Genomic DNA, 13940 nt, shown 5'->3' with positions numbered 1-13940 from the left:
TTTATCCGGTTCTAGGCAGAATCTCTAAAAACAATCCAGCCTGATAATTACAGTATAAATTGAATATTAATTTGCGATTTATCTTATTTTTCCATGCATAAGCAACTTTGATTCTTTTTCTTTCTTTTTATATATATATATATATACACACACACACACACACAAAGGTAATTTACTTTCAAACATTGTATTTTTAAATAATCCAGCAACTAAGTTTTATTTGCCTGATCTTTAGTATCTAACATCAAAAGTAAATTTAACCCCCTTGACCTTTAGGCTAGCCTAGGAAATAAATTCCTATGTTGAAGTATGATAACCAGATTTATTTGTGGCCATATCTCCAACTGTTTTGAAAATGCTTTTGAAAGCAGTGAAATTCCTCTAGCCTCAGGAAGGCTGTTAAATCCCTCAAATTTAGTTTCTTCTACAGAAACTAAATGTTATTCTTGACATATTTTCATTTCCCTCTCCAGTTTATTCTCAGGGTGATTGTTCATTCAGGGGAGGCTTTTGGAAAGCATCTCTTCTTGCTCCCTTGTGTTTTTCCTCATTTCTCTTAAAATAATAAAAGTAACTGCAGTAAGGCTTTAAAATAAATATTTCCCACATTTTCTGACACATGTTATTTCTGTTCATAATTCTTAACTAAATTTAGATTTTTACTAATCCAATGTGACCTAAAATTTCTGCATTAACAGCACAATGTGGAATTGGGCTTATTCTCTTTGGCTACAGATAAAGCCATCATCCTGAAAATGGCTCTTTCTGACAAAAAGGTGTTCTTTGAAATAAAGTCTTATTCACTACATTCCTCTTAGAGTTAATGTGAATTTTAGTGCCTCTAATTTTAGATTGAAGTGAAGTCTAGAATAAAATCCACCAGCTGACAATTGAATTTATAGATAGTTGTGAATATTTCAGGCTTGAATAATAGAGCTGTAGAATTTCAGAGACAGAGAGTGAGAGAATTAAGACCCACTGTAGTTTTAGGGTCTAACGTAATGTGTCTAGGAAGTGTTCAGTGTAATGAGCTAAGTAGTAATTGGGAGACACCACGTTCTCCCAGCGATGCTGTTGAGGTGTCCTCCAAAGCCTAGAGAGGGCAGCTTGCAAAGGACTGACCTGTGGCCACCGTGGTGGCCATTTTGGCTCCTTTCCTCTCAAGGTTGTTTGAGGTATGGATGTAAATGCTGAGAAATAAAAGCAGTAAATCTGCATGTACCACCTTTACCTCTGCTTCATGGCTTAGAAAAAGAAAAATTAGCAGATGCTGTTAAAAGCTCTCTGTTGGCCTTCTGACATTTCTTCTGGACTTTGAAGTGAGACGAGTTCAGATGCCACTTCTACCACCTCTCGCTGTATGACTTCCAGCATACGTTACTGTGTAACGTATGGGGGCTCGGCTTCCTAAACTGTAGCACCTTGCTTGTAAGGTGGTCGTGGGGATTGGATGGGGTAATATTTGTAAAGTGCTCGGCTCAGTGCCTGGCACATAATCAGCAGTTGATAAATGACGACTCTCGCTATTATAATTTCCACGGGGCAAAGGGTGTTAATTTAGAAAGCAGTTCATGTCTGAAAAGAAACATGTACAACCTACAGCACAGTGTGTTTACTCCCATCAGTAGCTACAGTGTTTGGACATTGTGTAGGAGAAGATATCGCTGCTGTCTCAGGTCCTCCTGGAAGCTGGTGTGTCTGAATTTCCTTGTTTCCATCAGAGTTATTGCAAAATTATGGACTGAAATTTTTTGAGTGAGACAGCTAGTGGGAGAATCCACATTTTTTAACACATTTTGTTTGACACATGAAACTTGGTGCCTTACAAATAACTGCCTCTCTCTTCTGGCCTTGTTTCTTATTTGAGAGTTCTGAAAATTTTTTAGAAATTCATGAGAAAAAGTCTGAGGGAAAGAACATTGGGATGAAAGTGATCAAGATGATATATATATATATATATATATATATGTATATGATACACACACACGTAGAGAGAGAGTATCTGGAGAAAACATAGTATGTTTTGTGGTCCAGCAACCTGAATCAACTCTCCTTTGCAAAGAAAAAAAAAATTAAAAATGTGCCTTGTGGGCAGATGGCGAAAGAGTTAATTGTCATAGCTGTGAGAAATTCAGTGCCAGAGAGAGGAGAGGAGAGCAACCATGTTTTAGTACCCTAATAACTTCTAACTCTAGCCTAAGATCATAATGTATGTGCGAGCAGTCCAGTAATTATAAGGTAATAAGTGAAGTGGTGGTGTAAGTGCTCTAAATTAAAAGGAATTCGCAGGGCTGCTGTAAGTCAGTGCCGACCCGCTTTCTTTCAAACGTTGACTTGAGGAAAGCGCTTAGCCCAGAGTGCAAGCTGGGAGACAAGGAGAGCGATCTATTAATTACACCACTCATTAACAGTGACGGGTACAAGGCAGCAGATGCAGTAGGGAGAGGACGCTGTAGTTCAGGCTGGCGAGGGAGAGATTTTTTTCTTTCGTTAGTTTTTGACCACCAAGTGGGTGGTCAAAAGCAAGAAGATATTTTTGTGGCTTTCTCCTTCCTATTTGTTTTATTCGTGTCCTGGTCTTGCCTTTACTTTAGAAAGTAGAACAAAACAGAGCAAAATCTCCTAAGGGAAATATATTTGTGGAGCAGGAAATGCTTCCCTTAATGCTTTGCTCTTGAAACTGCCTTCTTGGAACAGTTAGGTGAACATTCCCAATAGGTAATTCCACATTTTCCTTCATTTTAAAGTAATGCAGAACAGTGGGGAAAGGGGGACAGAGAGATGAATGAGAAATTTGGGCAATGATAAAATATCACTTGATTTATTGTAAAAAGATCACTGCATCTCGTTGGTTATACAGTGACTACTCCCCCAAATCTTAGTGAATGACCATTACCCAGTGGGATTCCCATAAATCAACTTTCCACTGGGAAGCAATTATCGAAGTCCCTTTCTCTACTGTCACGTCTTCTTTCTATAGTGGGCTCTCAGAAGGTTCTTAGAGACTTTGCTAAAAGGGGTTTTGCACTACGCCTAAGCAGAAAGAAAAAAGAGCCAATTATATCTTTTCATCTAATTACCTTTTCACAAGTTCAATCACTTATGATTCCAACAAAGAAAGAGGGGTGATGTGTTTCTTTTAGATAGGAGTGCTATTTGTCAGATTAGATGTTTCACCATATTTCCTTTTAGGATGTGTGATAAGAGACAAAAAGAAGAGGGGGAAGAGACCTCCACCAATCTCATTTTCTCAGGACCAAACTTGATACATTTTCATAAAGTATCAGATTTACTGATTCACAGATACACTGAAGGCGCAAATGTCTTTTACTGATTCATCTCTTGAACAGTGGCAAATCTCACATACACACATATACAGTACAAACACATAAACATATTTATTATTAATCAATGCTGGTGATCATGTCACTAAATTTTGTGAGTTCTCAGAAATAACCCTTAAACATAGGCTAGAATTTTATACTTGATATCTTTCTGTATTGCCAAATGGCTATGAAATAGAGCAAATTAAATAAAGAAACAAAGTGATTGCATGATATATTCCCTATGTGTTTTAGTCAGATCAATAAAAGACATAGTTATGCTTATGGAAGCATGCGACGAACAATAATTACAGAGCTGAGAAATCATCTGTTCAGTCTTGAAAATAAAAGTTTGATTCTGCTCCTTATTAAATGTCTGCAGCTTCAAAACATGGAAGGAAAAGTAGAGCGAGGATAAATAAAATTCTAGAAATGATATGGACTTTGCAAATCGATGCCTCTTCCATTGATAAATTTAGATTCTAGGGAGTTGATTTAGTTATTGACAGTGGTACTCGAAAAGAAAGGTAAAATAAACGGAATTGGACCTTTTAGAGCTTTTGTTTATGGCTTGTGTGGGCACTTTGATGTAACCCTGTCATGCCCTTATGCTGATTACCTTCTTGTAGAACAAGAGATATTGACTGGCGAATGAAGGATGTGCAGTCCCCAGCCCTTAGGAAGTGCTCTCAGAGAGCGAAGTCTTTAGCATATGAATACTGCTATTTCTTCTTCTTCTTTCATCCTTCCCTTTCACTTTCTCTGTTTTTTTTTTTCCCTGCCATCTCTTTGTTTCCCTGTCTTTGGGTCTCTGTGTTTGACACTCTCCCTTTCTCTTTCTCTCTGTGTTCATTTTGCCCTAAATTCCAGGCTTCTCTGCAGAATGTCCAACAAAGATCGACACATTGATTCCAGCTGTTCGTCCTTCATCAAGACGGAACCCTCCAGCCCGGCCTCCCTGACGGACAGCGTCAACCATCACAGCCCTGGTGGCTCTTCCGACGCCAGTGGGAGCTACAGTTCAACCATGAATGGCCATCAGAACGGACTTGACTCGCCACCTCTTTACCCTTCTGCTCCTCTCCTAGGAGGTAGTGGGCCTGTCAGGAAACTGTATGACGACTGCTCCAGTACTATCGTTGAAGACCCGCAGACCAAGTGTGAATACATGCTCAACTCGATGCCCAAGAGACTGTGTTTGGTGTGTGGGGACATCGCCTCTGGTTACCACTATGGGGTAGCATCATGTGAAGCCTGCAAGGCGTTCTTCAAGAGGACAATTCAAGGTTAGTATTGGACCTAGGCACGCCCTACCTGCTTCCTACCTTACGTGATTTCTCCCCTAGTTCTAGTTTTTGTTAGTCAATTTAACAGTCTTTATTTTTTATGTTTTTTTGGAGGCACCAGGGATTGAACCCAGGACCTGGTCCATGGGAAGCAGGTGCTCAACCGCTGGGCTCTGTCTGCTACCCAATGAGTGTTGGTGGGTTTTTTGTTTTGTTTTGTTTGTTTGTTTTATTTTTAGGAGGTACGGTGGGTGGAGGGTAATGAACCGAAGACCTTGTATGTGGGAAGCAGGCACTCATCCACTTAAGCTATATCTGCTCCTTAATTTCATCTTGACTACAAAATAGAAATAGAATAAAAGTGATACTGGAGAATTTATATGATAACCCCACCCCCAGATATGCCCTTATCAGTTAATTCTACTTTCCCTATAAAGCCCTAATGATGGACTCGTAAGACGCTTTTGGGTGGAGTTTGAGAGCATAGTTAGTGTTAAAACAATGTGTGCCAGCATAGCAACCGAAGGAACGCACGTAGCAATAACGACACTCCCCTCTCCCCTTCAGCTTTTCTCACAGACACATGAAGTCATGAAAACTTTAGACCAGTGGTTCTCAAACAGGATCCTGCATCAGAACCACCTGGAGATCTTGCTAAAACAGATTGCCGGCACCCCCCCCCCCCCCACACACACACCCAGGGTGTCAGATTCTTGAAAACTGGGGTGAGGCCTGAGAATTTGTATTTCTAACAAATCCCCACGTGATGCTTATGCAGCTCATCCAGGGACCACACTGAAAACACTGATCTTCACATAAGTAGTTAGCTCCTCTCTTTCCTTCATTAAACTTTCCCTCTGGTTGAATATACTCTCTCCTCCCCCACAAATTTAATGAATTTGTATACAAAGTCTTTCAAATCATATCAATGAAATTACACTGAATAATGAAATATGCCTCCAACATATATGCGAGTACATCCCCAAACCTTTGTGGTCTCCAGATTTATAAATAACATCATTTCACACATAAAATGTAGAAAACAATGTAGAAAAATATGACTGAAATTCCTGTGTGCTGCTTTAAATTAGTAATCCACAAATAAAGAACTCTGCTCATTTTTAAAGCTATATAAATATATATCTATTCCAACAGAAAATTATATTTCACCTTTTTAGATACCCTTTGATATATTTTTGACAAGAATAGGATAAAGGGAAGCAGAATCCTTTATTGTGAATATACAGCCCTGCAGTTCTGCTCAGTAGTTCACAATATATATCTTCTTAACAACCAGTTATGGACACACGTCTTTCTTTTGACCTATCAGTGGTTCTCAAACTTGACAACAGCTCATCAAAATTCCTTAGAGAGGCTTTGAAAATACAGAGCCTGGGCTCTTGGTCAGAATTTCAAAGTAATTGATTGATCTTGAGTATGGGCAGGGCCAGGGGAGATTTTTTTTTTTTTTTCCAGGAGGTACTGGGGATTGAACTTAAGAGTTGAACCCAGGACCTCGTACATGGAAAGCAGGCACTCAACCACTGCGCTAGATCCTCTACCCAATGAGAGTTCATTTTTGTTTGTTTGTTTGGTTGTAGGAGGTACTGGGGATGGAACCCAGGACCTCATACATGGGAAGCAGGTGCTCAAACTTGAGCTCTGTCTGCTTCCCCAGGGGGATTTTTGGAAGCTCCCTAGGTAAAAGCAGGCGGGCCTTAAACCACTGCACTGTGCCGTTCTGTATGCTATAACAACAGTTCTTAATGTATGGTCTGTGGCCCAACAGTGTCAGCACCACCTGGACCTCACCCTGATGGAATGAGTCGGAATCTCTGGTGGCTAGGCCCGGCCATTTGTGTTCTGCCCAGTCCGCCATTCTCATCCTCATTCCCACTCGAGTTTGAGAACCACTGTTCTGCATGGTGCTCCTGCTTACCTACCACTGGGAACTTTCTGTTGTCATTTAATGGACACTTGTTGGACATAACCGAAAACAGTTCATTGAACTCTTAATAACTTTGTGATGTACTGGCTTTTTTTTTTTTTAGGAGGCACCGGAGATCGAACCCGGGACCTCATACATGGGAAGTAGGTGCTTAACCACTAAGCTATGTCAGCTCCCCTGTACTGGCTTTTGGAAAAAAAAATTTTTTTTAAGTACTGGGTCCAGGAATTGAAACTGGGACCTCATATATGGGAAGCCAACACAACCACTGAGCCACATCGGCTCCCCAGAGTTGGTTTTTTGGTTTGTTTGCTTGTTGTTTGTTTGTTTTGCTTTTAGGAGGCACCAGGAAAGGAACCTAGGACCTCCCACGTGGGAAGCAGGCGCTTAACTGCTTGATCCACTTCTGCTTCCTGTACTGGCTTTTAAAGAGTAAAGACATCATGTTTGTGAAACTCTAATCCTTCTAAATATTTTAACCAAAGTTGATTTTGAAATCCTTTGTAGGCACATAGTGTCTGCCTTTTCCTCTTGTGAACATCTGGCCATGCAACACTTAATTACATTGGAGAGTTTAGTAACTATTTGTAGTGGAATACATGGTACCATCTCCCACTTGCTTTTGTGTGGTCTGTTATATAACTTTATTGATTAGATAAAGAATTTGCTTAAAATGCAGAGTTTTTCCAGACACCATGACACTTATATAATAGAGTTTAAGCTTTCCATCGCCTTTTATAGTTTCAACTGAAGAGCACAAAGCCAAGTTAGTGGGGAGTCCATACTAATTTCCTAACTATTTTAACTGCTGTATCTTCATATTTCCTGGTCCTTCATCATCATGTTTAATTAGCATTTTCTTACAGAAATACTTTGTCCACTGGATCTTTATTTTCTATAGATTATTCTCATCTATAAAATTATGGCATTTTATATCTCATAAAATGCTTAAGAATTAAATGAAATGTAAATCTGCTGAAAAATGTAAAAGCTAAAACAGTAAAGGCCTATATATGCAAAGCTTTTTATTTACTTTTGGGCATTTAAAAAATCTCTTCAGCCTATTTACTAACAATGAGAAACTTAAAACTGGAAAACACAACTCAGATCTTTGTATTGTTACCAGCCATGTCCAACAGTATTAGAATGGTTATGATTACAAAGTATGTAAAATTTAAACTGTTAGTAATTTGATTTTAACTCAGTTTATATAGCTGCCTCTAACTATGCAAGGATAATAAAATATTTTGGAATAAGTTAATTAATACTGCATATGCCGACATAAGCAAGTTCTCAATATGGAAACTATTCCCATTTTCTCAACAGCTAGGCAGCATGCTGGTTGGAGTTTCATCCACTTTTTATTAAAGCTTTGTCTCCAACGGTTTGAGAAATAGGTGAATTTCTCCTACAGATGTCTCCTGCTTTGAGGGAAGACTAAATTTTTATGGTGGGGGAGGTGTGATATAACTTTTTGGTTCTCAGTAAGTTTTGTAAAGATCGAACAGCTATGTGAAAAAGTTTCCATCCAGTTTTTTTTTTAAATCATATGACTTAGGTGTTAGTAGCTATGCAGTAGTTATTTACTGAGCAGTAACTGGAATAGAGCAATTGGAACTCTGTGCGTGATTATTCTTTAGGATGCTGAAATGCTGCTGAAAGCTTAGCAGAGCAAAGCACAGGGTGATTCTTGGCATTGATGTATAGTGCTCAGTTTTACTCCATATTGGAGAGTGCAAGTTTCAGGGATTTTGAGCAGCAGAGAGAGATGTCACTGTCCAGATTAGCACTCTGGACTCGCCCACCTGGCTGTGCTTGTAGCTGGCAGCTGGGCAGCACTCAGTAAGGCTACCCTGCTAGCTGCATCATCAGGCGTCACACCGCGGTGCTTGCTTGGCCCCAAAAAGGCAGTGAGGCAAATAAAGGGATTACATTGTGAAAGTATAATGTAATAATTACAGTGGTAATTATAAGGGAGATTGGAACACCCCCTCCTTTCCGTGGCCAAACAGGAATAGCGATTGAACTCAAGCGTTCTGAGCACACAGTATGCGTACGCTTAATTCCAAACCCGAAGGGACCACAGACTCCGTTCTCCTGCCTTCAGGCAGCATTGCAGCCAAACTCTCCTTGACAGTGAGTCCACCCAACCCGGTCCTCAAAAGCTCTCCAGGGAAGCAGCAAGGGATTCTGCAATCCGCCTGAGAACCAGTCCTTCCGCTGTCTCCCAGCCCTCATGGCCAGGATGCTAGCCGAGTGGTTCAGCTGCCCCAGTGCCTGGTTCTTCTGTTGTGCACCTGACGAAGGGACACGAGCCCCCAAAGGCGTGTTAATGGGGAGCGTCTTTTTTTGGAGACTCTTTATTTCTTTTTCCAATAATATATATTTAGGAAAGGCTTTTTAAATGTGTCGTAAGTATAAGTTCAAAAGTTGGGCAAAATACTTCTTAAACTTGGAGCCAAAAGAACATATATCCAGAGCACATCTGCAGAGAAGTAATGAGAATTGTTCTTTTCAAAGCTGAATGTGGAATTTCAGTTGTGAAAGGCAATTAATCATAGATTTCAGTGAAAGTCGTCCAGAAAGGCATACTTTATTTATTGAGTGTTTCCAAGTTATCATTGAAAAACTATCGAATTAGGTCAGCATGTAGGTAAAAGTCAAGGGTTTTTTTTGTTGTGTGTTTTTTGCTGACCAAAAACCTTTCTAGAGGACTTTGATAGTTGTGCCTTATCACCTGATAGGGGGTTACAAAAGGAGCAATGGTTTCATTGTCCTTTTCTAGGCTTATTATTTTTTTGTGATATCATTATTCTGATTTTTTTTCAAATTCCATTTTTGGCCTCAATTCATAAATGAATTTTTTTGTGTGAACATTTTGTTAAGGGTTTTCACTGGATTCTAGTTGAAAGAATGCAAACATTTTTATAATAAAAATTAAAGTACGTATGTATTTAATCATTTAGTGACAAAGCACCAGACTCCTGAAATTTATTTTTAATTTTTAATTTTTTTTTAGGAGGTAGAGGGGTTGAACCCAGGACCTCATACATGGAAAGCAGGCACTCAACCACTGAGCTACATCTGTTGCCCCTGAAATTTTTATTTCTATATAAGAATATGGAAAAAAGTAATTTTATATGATTTCTTGTCATAGCCATTCCTCACCAAGGGTTATCCTTTTTCTCTTAGAGGGCAAGTTGGAAAGTTGATTGGTTTTATTTAGTGTTATAGGGATCAATGGACTTTTTTTTTGCCCTGTGAATATGGATCAAGAAATTGGGTAAATCAGAAAGGGAGCATGAATCTTGCAACTTGGATAAAACATCAAATTCCCAATTAAGTGTCACATGTGGGATAAAGGAAATGAGGAAATAGAATGTCTTTACAGCATGAGAGGCAGAAGTGACCATCATGAGAACGAAGCCCACTCTGAGCATTTGTGGGGCCTGGGCCATGGGTACAGGTAGACGTCCATGCACCGTATTTGTAAATATATGTATGTATATATACATTTTAAAAGATTTATTTATTTCCCCACACCCTTGTTGTCTACTCTCTGTGTTCATTCCCTGTGCGTTCTTCTGTGTCTGCTTGTCTTCCCTTTAGGCAGTGGGAACCTATCCCGGGACCTAGTGGGAGACAGGCGATCACTCTCTTGCGCCACCCCAGCTCCCTGGTCTGCTGCATCCCTTACTGTCTCCTCTCTGTGGCGTCATCTTGCTGTGCCAGTTCTCCCCTTGGGCTAGCTCGCCTTCCCCAGGAGGCCCCAGGAATCAAACTCTAGACCTCCTGTAGGGTAGATGGGAGCCCAATCACTTGAGCCACATCTGCTTCCCGTAAATATTTTAAAGTTATAAATCAAGATAACAAACTAGTAAGTGAAGTATGTTCTGTTCTCATATTTGCAGTTTTAATTCTTAGACTCCTTTGAGGTTTGCCTGGGAAAGAGGAAGTGCAAGGAGAGCCACTCCGTGGCCTGCAGCCCACCCCTTTCTTGTCTTACCCTCCTACCTCTGCAGCATGTCTCATCTGTGTTGAAGCTCCGTTCGCCCCTTCCAAACAGGTGCCTCTTGGCTATCCCACAGGCCTCAAAATGTGCACAGCAGGAGTTTACATAGTCCAGCCTACCCACCAGAGGAGAAGCCCACGCAGGCCCTGGAACCAGGACGTGGAGTTGTTTAGCCAGGGAATTTGAGGGTCCCAGGTACTTGGGATCATGGGGTTAAAGGGGGACAGCTCTGGCTGGGCTAGTCCCTTAGGCTCCTCGAAGGACTTCTTGCCCTGTGGATGCCTTCTAAAGCACAGGGCCTCTGGGCAGCCATCCTTCCTGCCTGAGCCTAACTCTCACCTTAAACGTGGTGCCTTAAGATTAGGGGCTTGCCTGCAAGTCAGATGCAAGTCAGATGCTAAAGGTATGTGGCTGTGGCCCCATGGGTCTGATGTTGCCACCTTCTTTGCCAAATGAATTCCTGATGCCTTCCTAAAGCATGTGGTTTATCCTGCAGGATCTTTCCTGAATGTCTCATTTCTTCCCCCTGCCCCCAAGATTTATTTATTTATTTATTTATTTATTTAACCCCCCCTCCCCCCCCCCCCCCGCTCCGGTTGTCTGTTCTCTGTGTCTATTTGCTGTGTCTTGTTTCTTTGTCCGCTTCTGTTGTCGTCATCGGCACGGGAAGTGTGGGCGGCACCATTCCTGGGCAGGCTGCACTTTCTTTCACGCTTGGCGGCTCTCCTTATGGGTACATTCCTTGCGCGTGGGGCTCCCTCACGCGGGGGACACACCTGCATGGCGCGGCACTCCTTGTGCGCATCAGCACTGCGCATGGGCTAGCTCCACACGGGTCAAGGAGGCCCAGGGTTTGAACCGCGGGACCTCCCAAGTGGTAGATGGACGCCCTAACCACTGGGCCAAGTCCGTTTCCCGAATGTCTCATTTCCTCTATCCTCATGTGCTGTTTCTATCTTGTGATAGAATAATTGCAGAACTGGAGGACGTATTGAATGCCTGAATATCATATGAACCTGCCAGTGGAAAATAATATAATGTTTTCTATTTAGCTTAAATAGTAGATTGGGAAAATAGCCCAGTTCATATGTAGCAGTTTTATAACTCTTATATGTCCTAAAATTAAAATCCAAAATAATATTGAAATGTCTAAAGAATCTGAATTATTATCAGTTTGGATGTAGTAAAACCCAGAGATAATATTTTTTAAAGAAATATTGTTTGTAATTCATTTGCTTTCACTCAGAACCAGCTTTTGTTGCATATTTGATTTTTTTATTTTTTTTATGTTTGAAGAAAATTTTGGCTAAATTAAAAAAATGCAGTAATCTTGCCAAATTATAAATGACACGTATAATTCCATTCCTGCCATTTTAATTGGTGGGTTCAGTGGGTTTTTTTGCTTGCTTGTTTGTTTTAGGAGGTATTGGGGTTTGAACCCAGGACTTCGTATCGTACATGGGAATCAGGTGCTAACCACTGAGCTGCATCTGCTCCCCTGTGTTTATTTTTATAGTAAAGTTTAGTATTGCAGACTTTCTTGTTGGTGGAGAATATGTATTGTATCCTAAAAAGCATAATTTGCAATTTTATTTCTCTCTTCTTGGGGATCACATCTTGGGATAAATGAACAATAATTCAATTTCCACGGTCTGTGACGTTTGCTTGTGGTCAGCACACTTTTTCTAGTAACAAGCCAGATAGTAAACAGTAAATATCTTAGCATCTGTGGGCTACATACAGTCTTTGTTACACTGGTCTTTGTTTTGTTTTATAACTTAACTGCTTAAAAATCTAAGAACTCTGTTAAAAAATAAGCCTAGGGCTGGATTTGACTTATTGGCCGTAGTTTGGGTAATTGGTAGACCCAAACACCATCTTCTTTGTAGGCAATGTTGACCAAAATTTTCACTCAGGAGGACTTCCTGGTCAACTTTGCATACATTTTATTTGTTTTAACTGAAACCAAGTTCTCTCTCATGATGAACCTTTCAGTCCAATATATCAATTTTCAGAATGCTTTACTTTTTCAGGGACAGAAATTTTCCAGTTTCTTACACCATTTGCCTATTTTAAGCTTGTTTAAAGTATATATTGGTGAGCACTATGACAGTCTTCATAATATGTACATATATACATACACACACATTTATTTTAGCTAGCTAATTAGGAACAGAATCAATGTAAATTAAGATAAAGTAACATTTAGAGTGGCTGATCAAAAAGTTGCATCTTAGGGTTGTACAAAATCAGAGTAATTACTTTCCGATATCAAATTGCATGATTTTTCTTAAAAAAAAAAATCGGTGAAAATTTAATGATTCTTACCAAATTTTTGTCCTTCAGGTGATGGAAACACAAATTTGCCAACACCAGAATTCCTGGTGTTATTTACATGTTTATTAAACACATAGTATTATTGGTCTTTTGAAAGTTATTTAAAATTAGCATTTAAATCATGGAAACATATATACATACAACATAACATTTCCTATTGTAACTACCTTCAAGCATACAATTCAGTGTTATTAATTACATTCACAATGTAGAACTACCATTACCATCACCCATTACCAAAACTTTCACATCACCACAAACAGAAACTCTGTACATATTCAGCACTAACTTCCCCTTCTCCTTCACCCCCCTTCCAACACCAATGTAATCTACTTCCTGTCTCTATGAATTTTCAGCATATCATTTTAACTTTTGACTTCTAGTTTGTTTGTTTTACAGGTGGGAAACACAGGCTAGGAACCTCTCCCGTGTAAGGAGTACATGCCAATGGCATTCAAAGAAAATAAATTTTTAATGTCCAACTATGGTTCACTCACAAACTAGGCCAAGTTTGCTTTCCTAGCAATACACTTGCAAAAGGGGTTAACCTCTCTCCAGCATCTCTGTTGTTTCCCAGTGATTGGGAAGGAGCTGTAGTATGTATTTTGTGTGCCTTTGGTAAGATTACTTTACTTTTTTAAAAAAGGTATTTGTAGTAACAGTATTACTGTTTCATAAAGGCACAATAGTCAAAATTAATGAATGGACAAGCTTTTTAGCAATTTTTAAACTTAATTCAATTTTCTCACTTTGACCTTCTGCTATATCTGTAATATAGAAAGTATCTTCTCTAGAGATTCTACCCAGATATAACCTGCATTATAGAACTAGAAAAAATAAGGATGCTACTCTGGAATAAACTCTCTTCATATGTTTAATTATACCCTATGCTCTCTTCCATTTTTTTTTTAACTTTTTATTTTAAAAAAAATCCAACTTATACTAGAATTGCAAATAATACAAATAGCATGCAGAGAACTCCAGCACACCCAATAGTCAGATCCACCAGCTTTAACATTTTGCCACCTTTGCTG

General features: G+C 39.7%; 1 protein-coding gene across 12 annotated transcripts in view; it reads left to right on the top strand.

The window, feature by feature from the left end:
- ESRRG (estrogen related receptor gamma) overlaps window positions 1-13940 on the top strand; it is a 602438-nt gene that overhangs the window by 403042 nt on the left and 185456 nt on the right. For all 12 annotated transcript variants that reach the window (XM_058275224.2, XM_071207737.1, XM_071207739.1 and 9 more), the window contains one exon: window positions 4194-4609. In XM_058275224.2, the coding sequence (XP_058131207.1) occupies window positions 4207-4609 (403 nt within the window). In that variant the 5' untranslated portion in view covers window positions 4194-4206. The remainder of the gene's footprint in view (window positions 1-4193; window positions 4610-13940) is intronic.

Source organism: Dasypus novemcinctus, chromosome 13 (assembly GCF_030445035.2).
Source record: "Dasypus novemcinctus isolate mDasNov1 chromosome 13, mDasNov1.1.hap2, whole genome shotgun sequence".
Taxonomy (NCBI): domain Eukaryota; kingdom Metazoa; phylum Chordata; class Mammalia; order Cingulata; family Dasypodidae; genus Dasypus; species Dasypus novemcinctus.
Note: the sequence above shows the minus strand (reverse complement) of the source record. Positions and strands in the feature narration are given on the sequence as shown.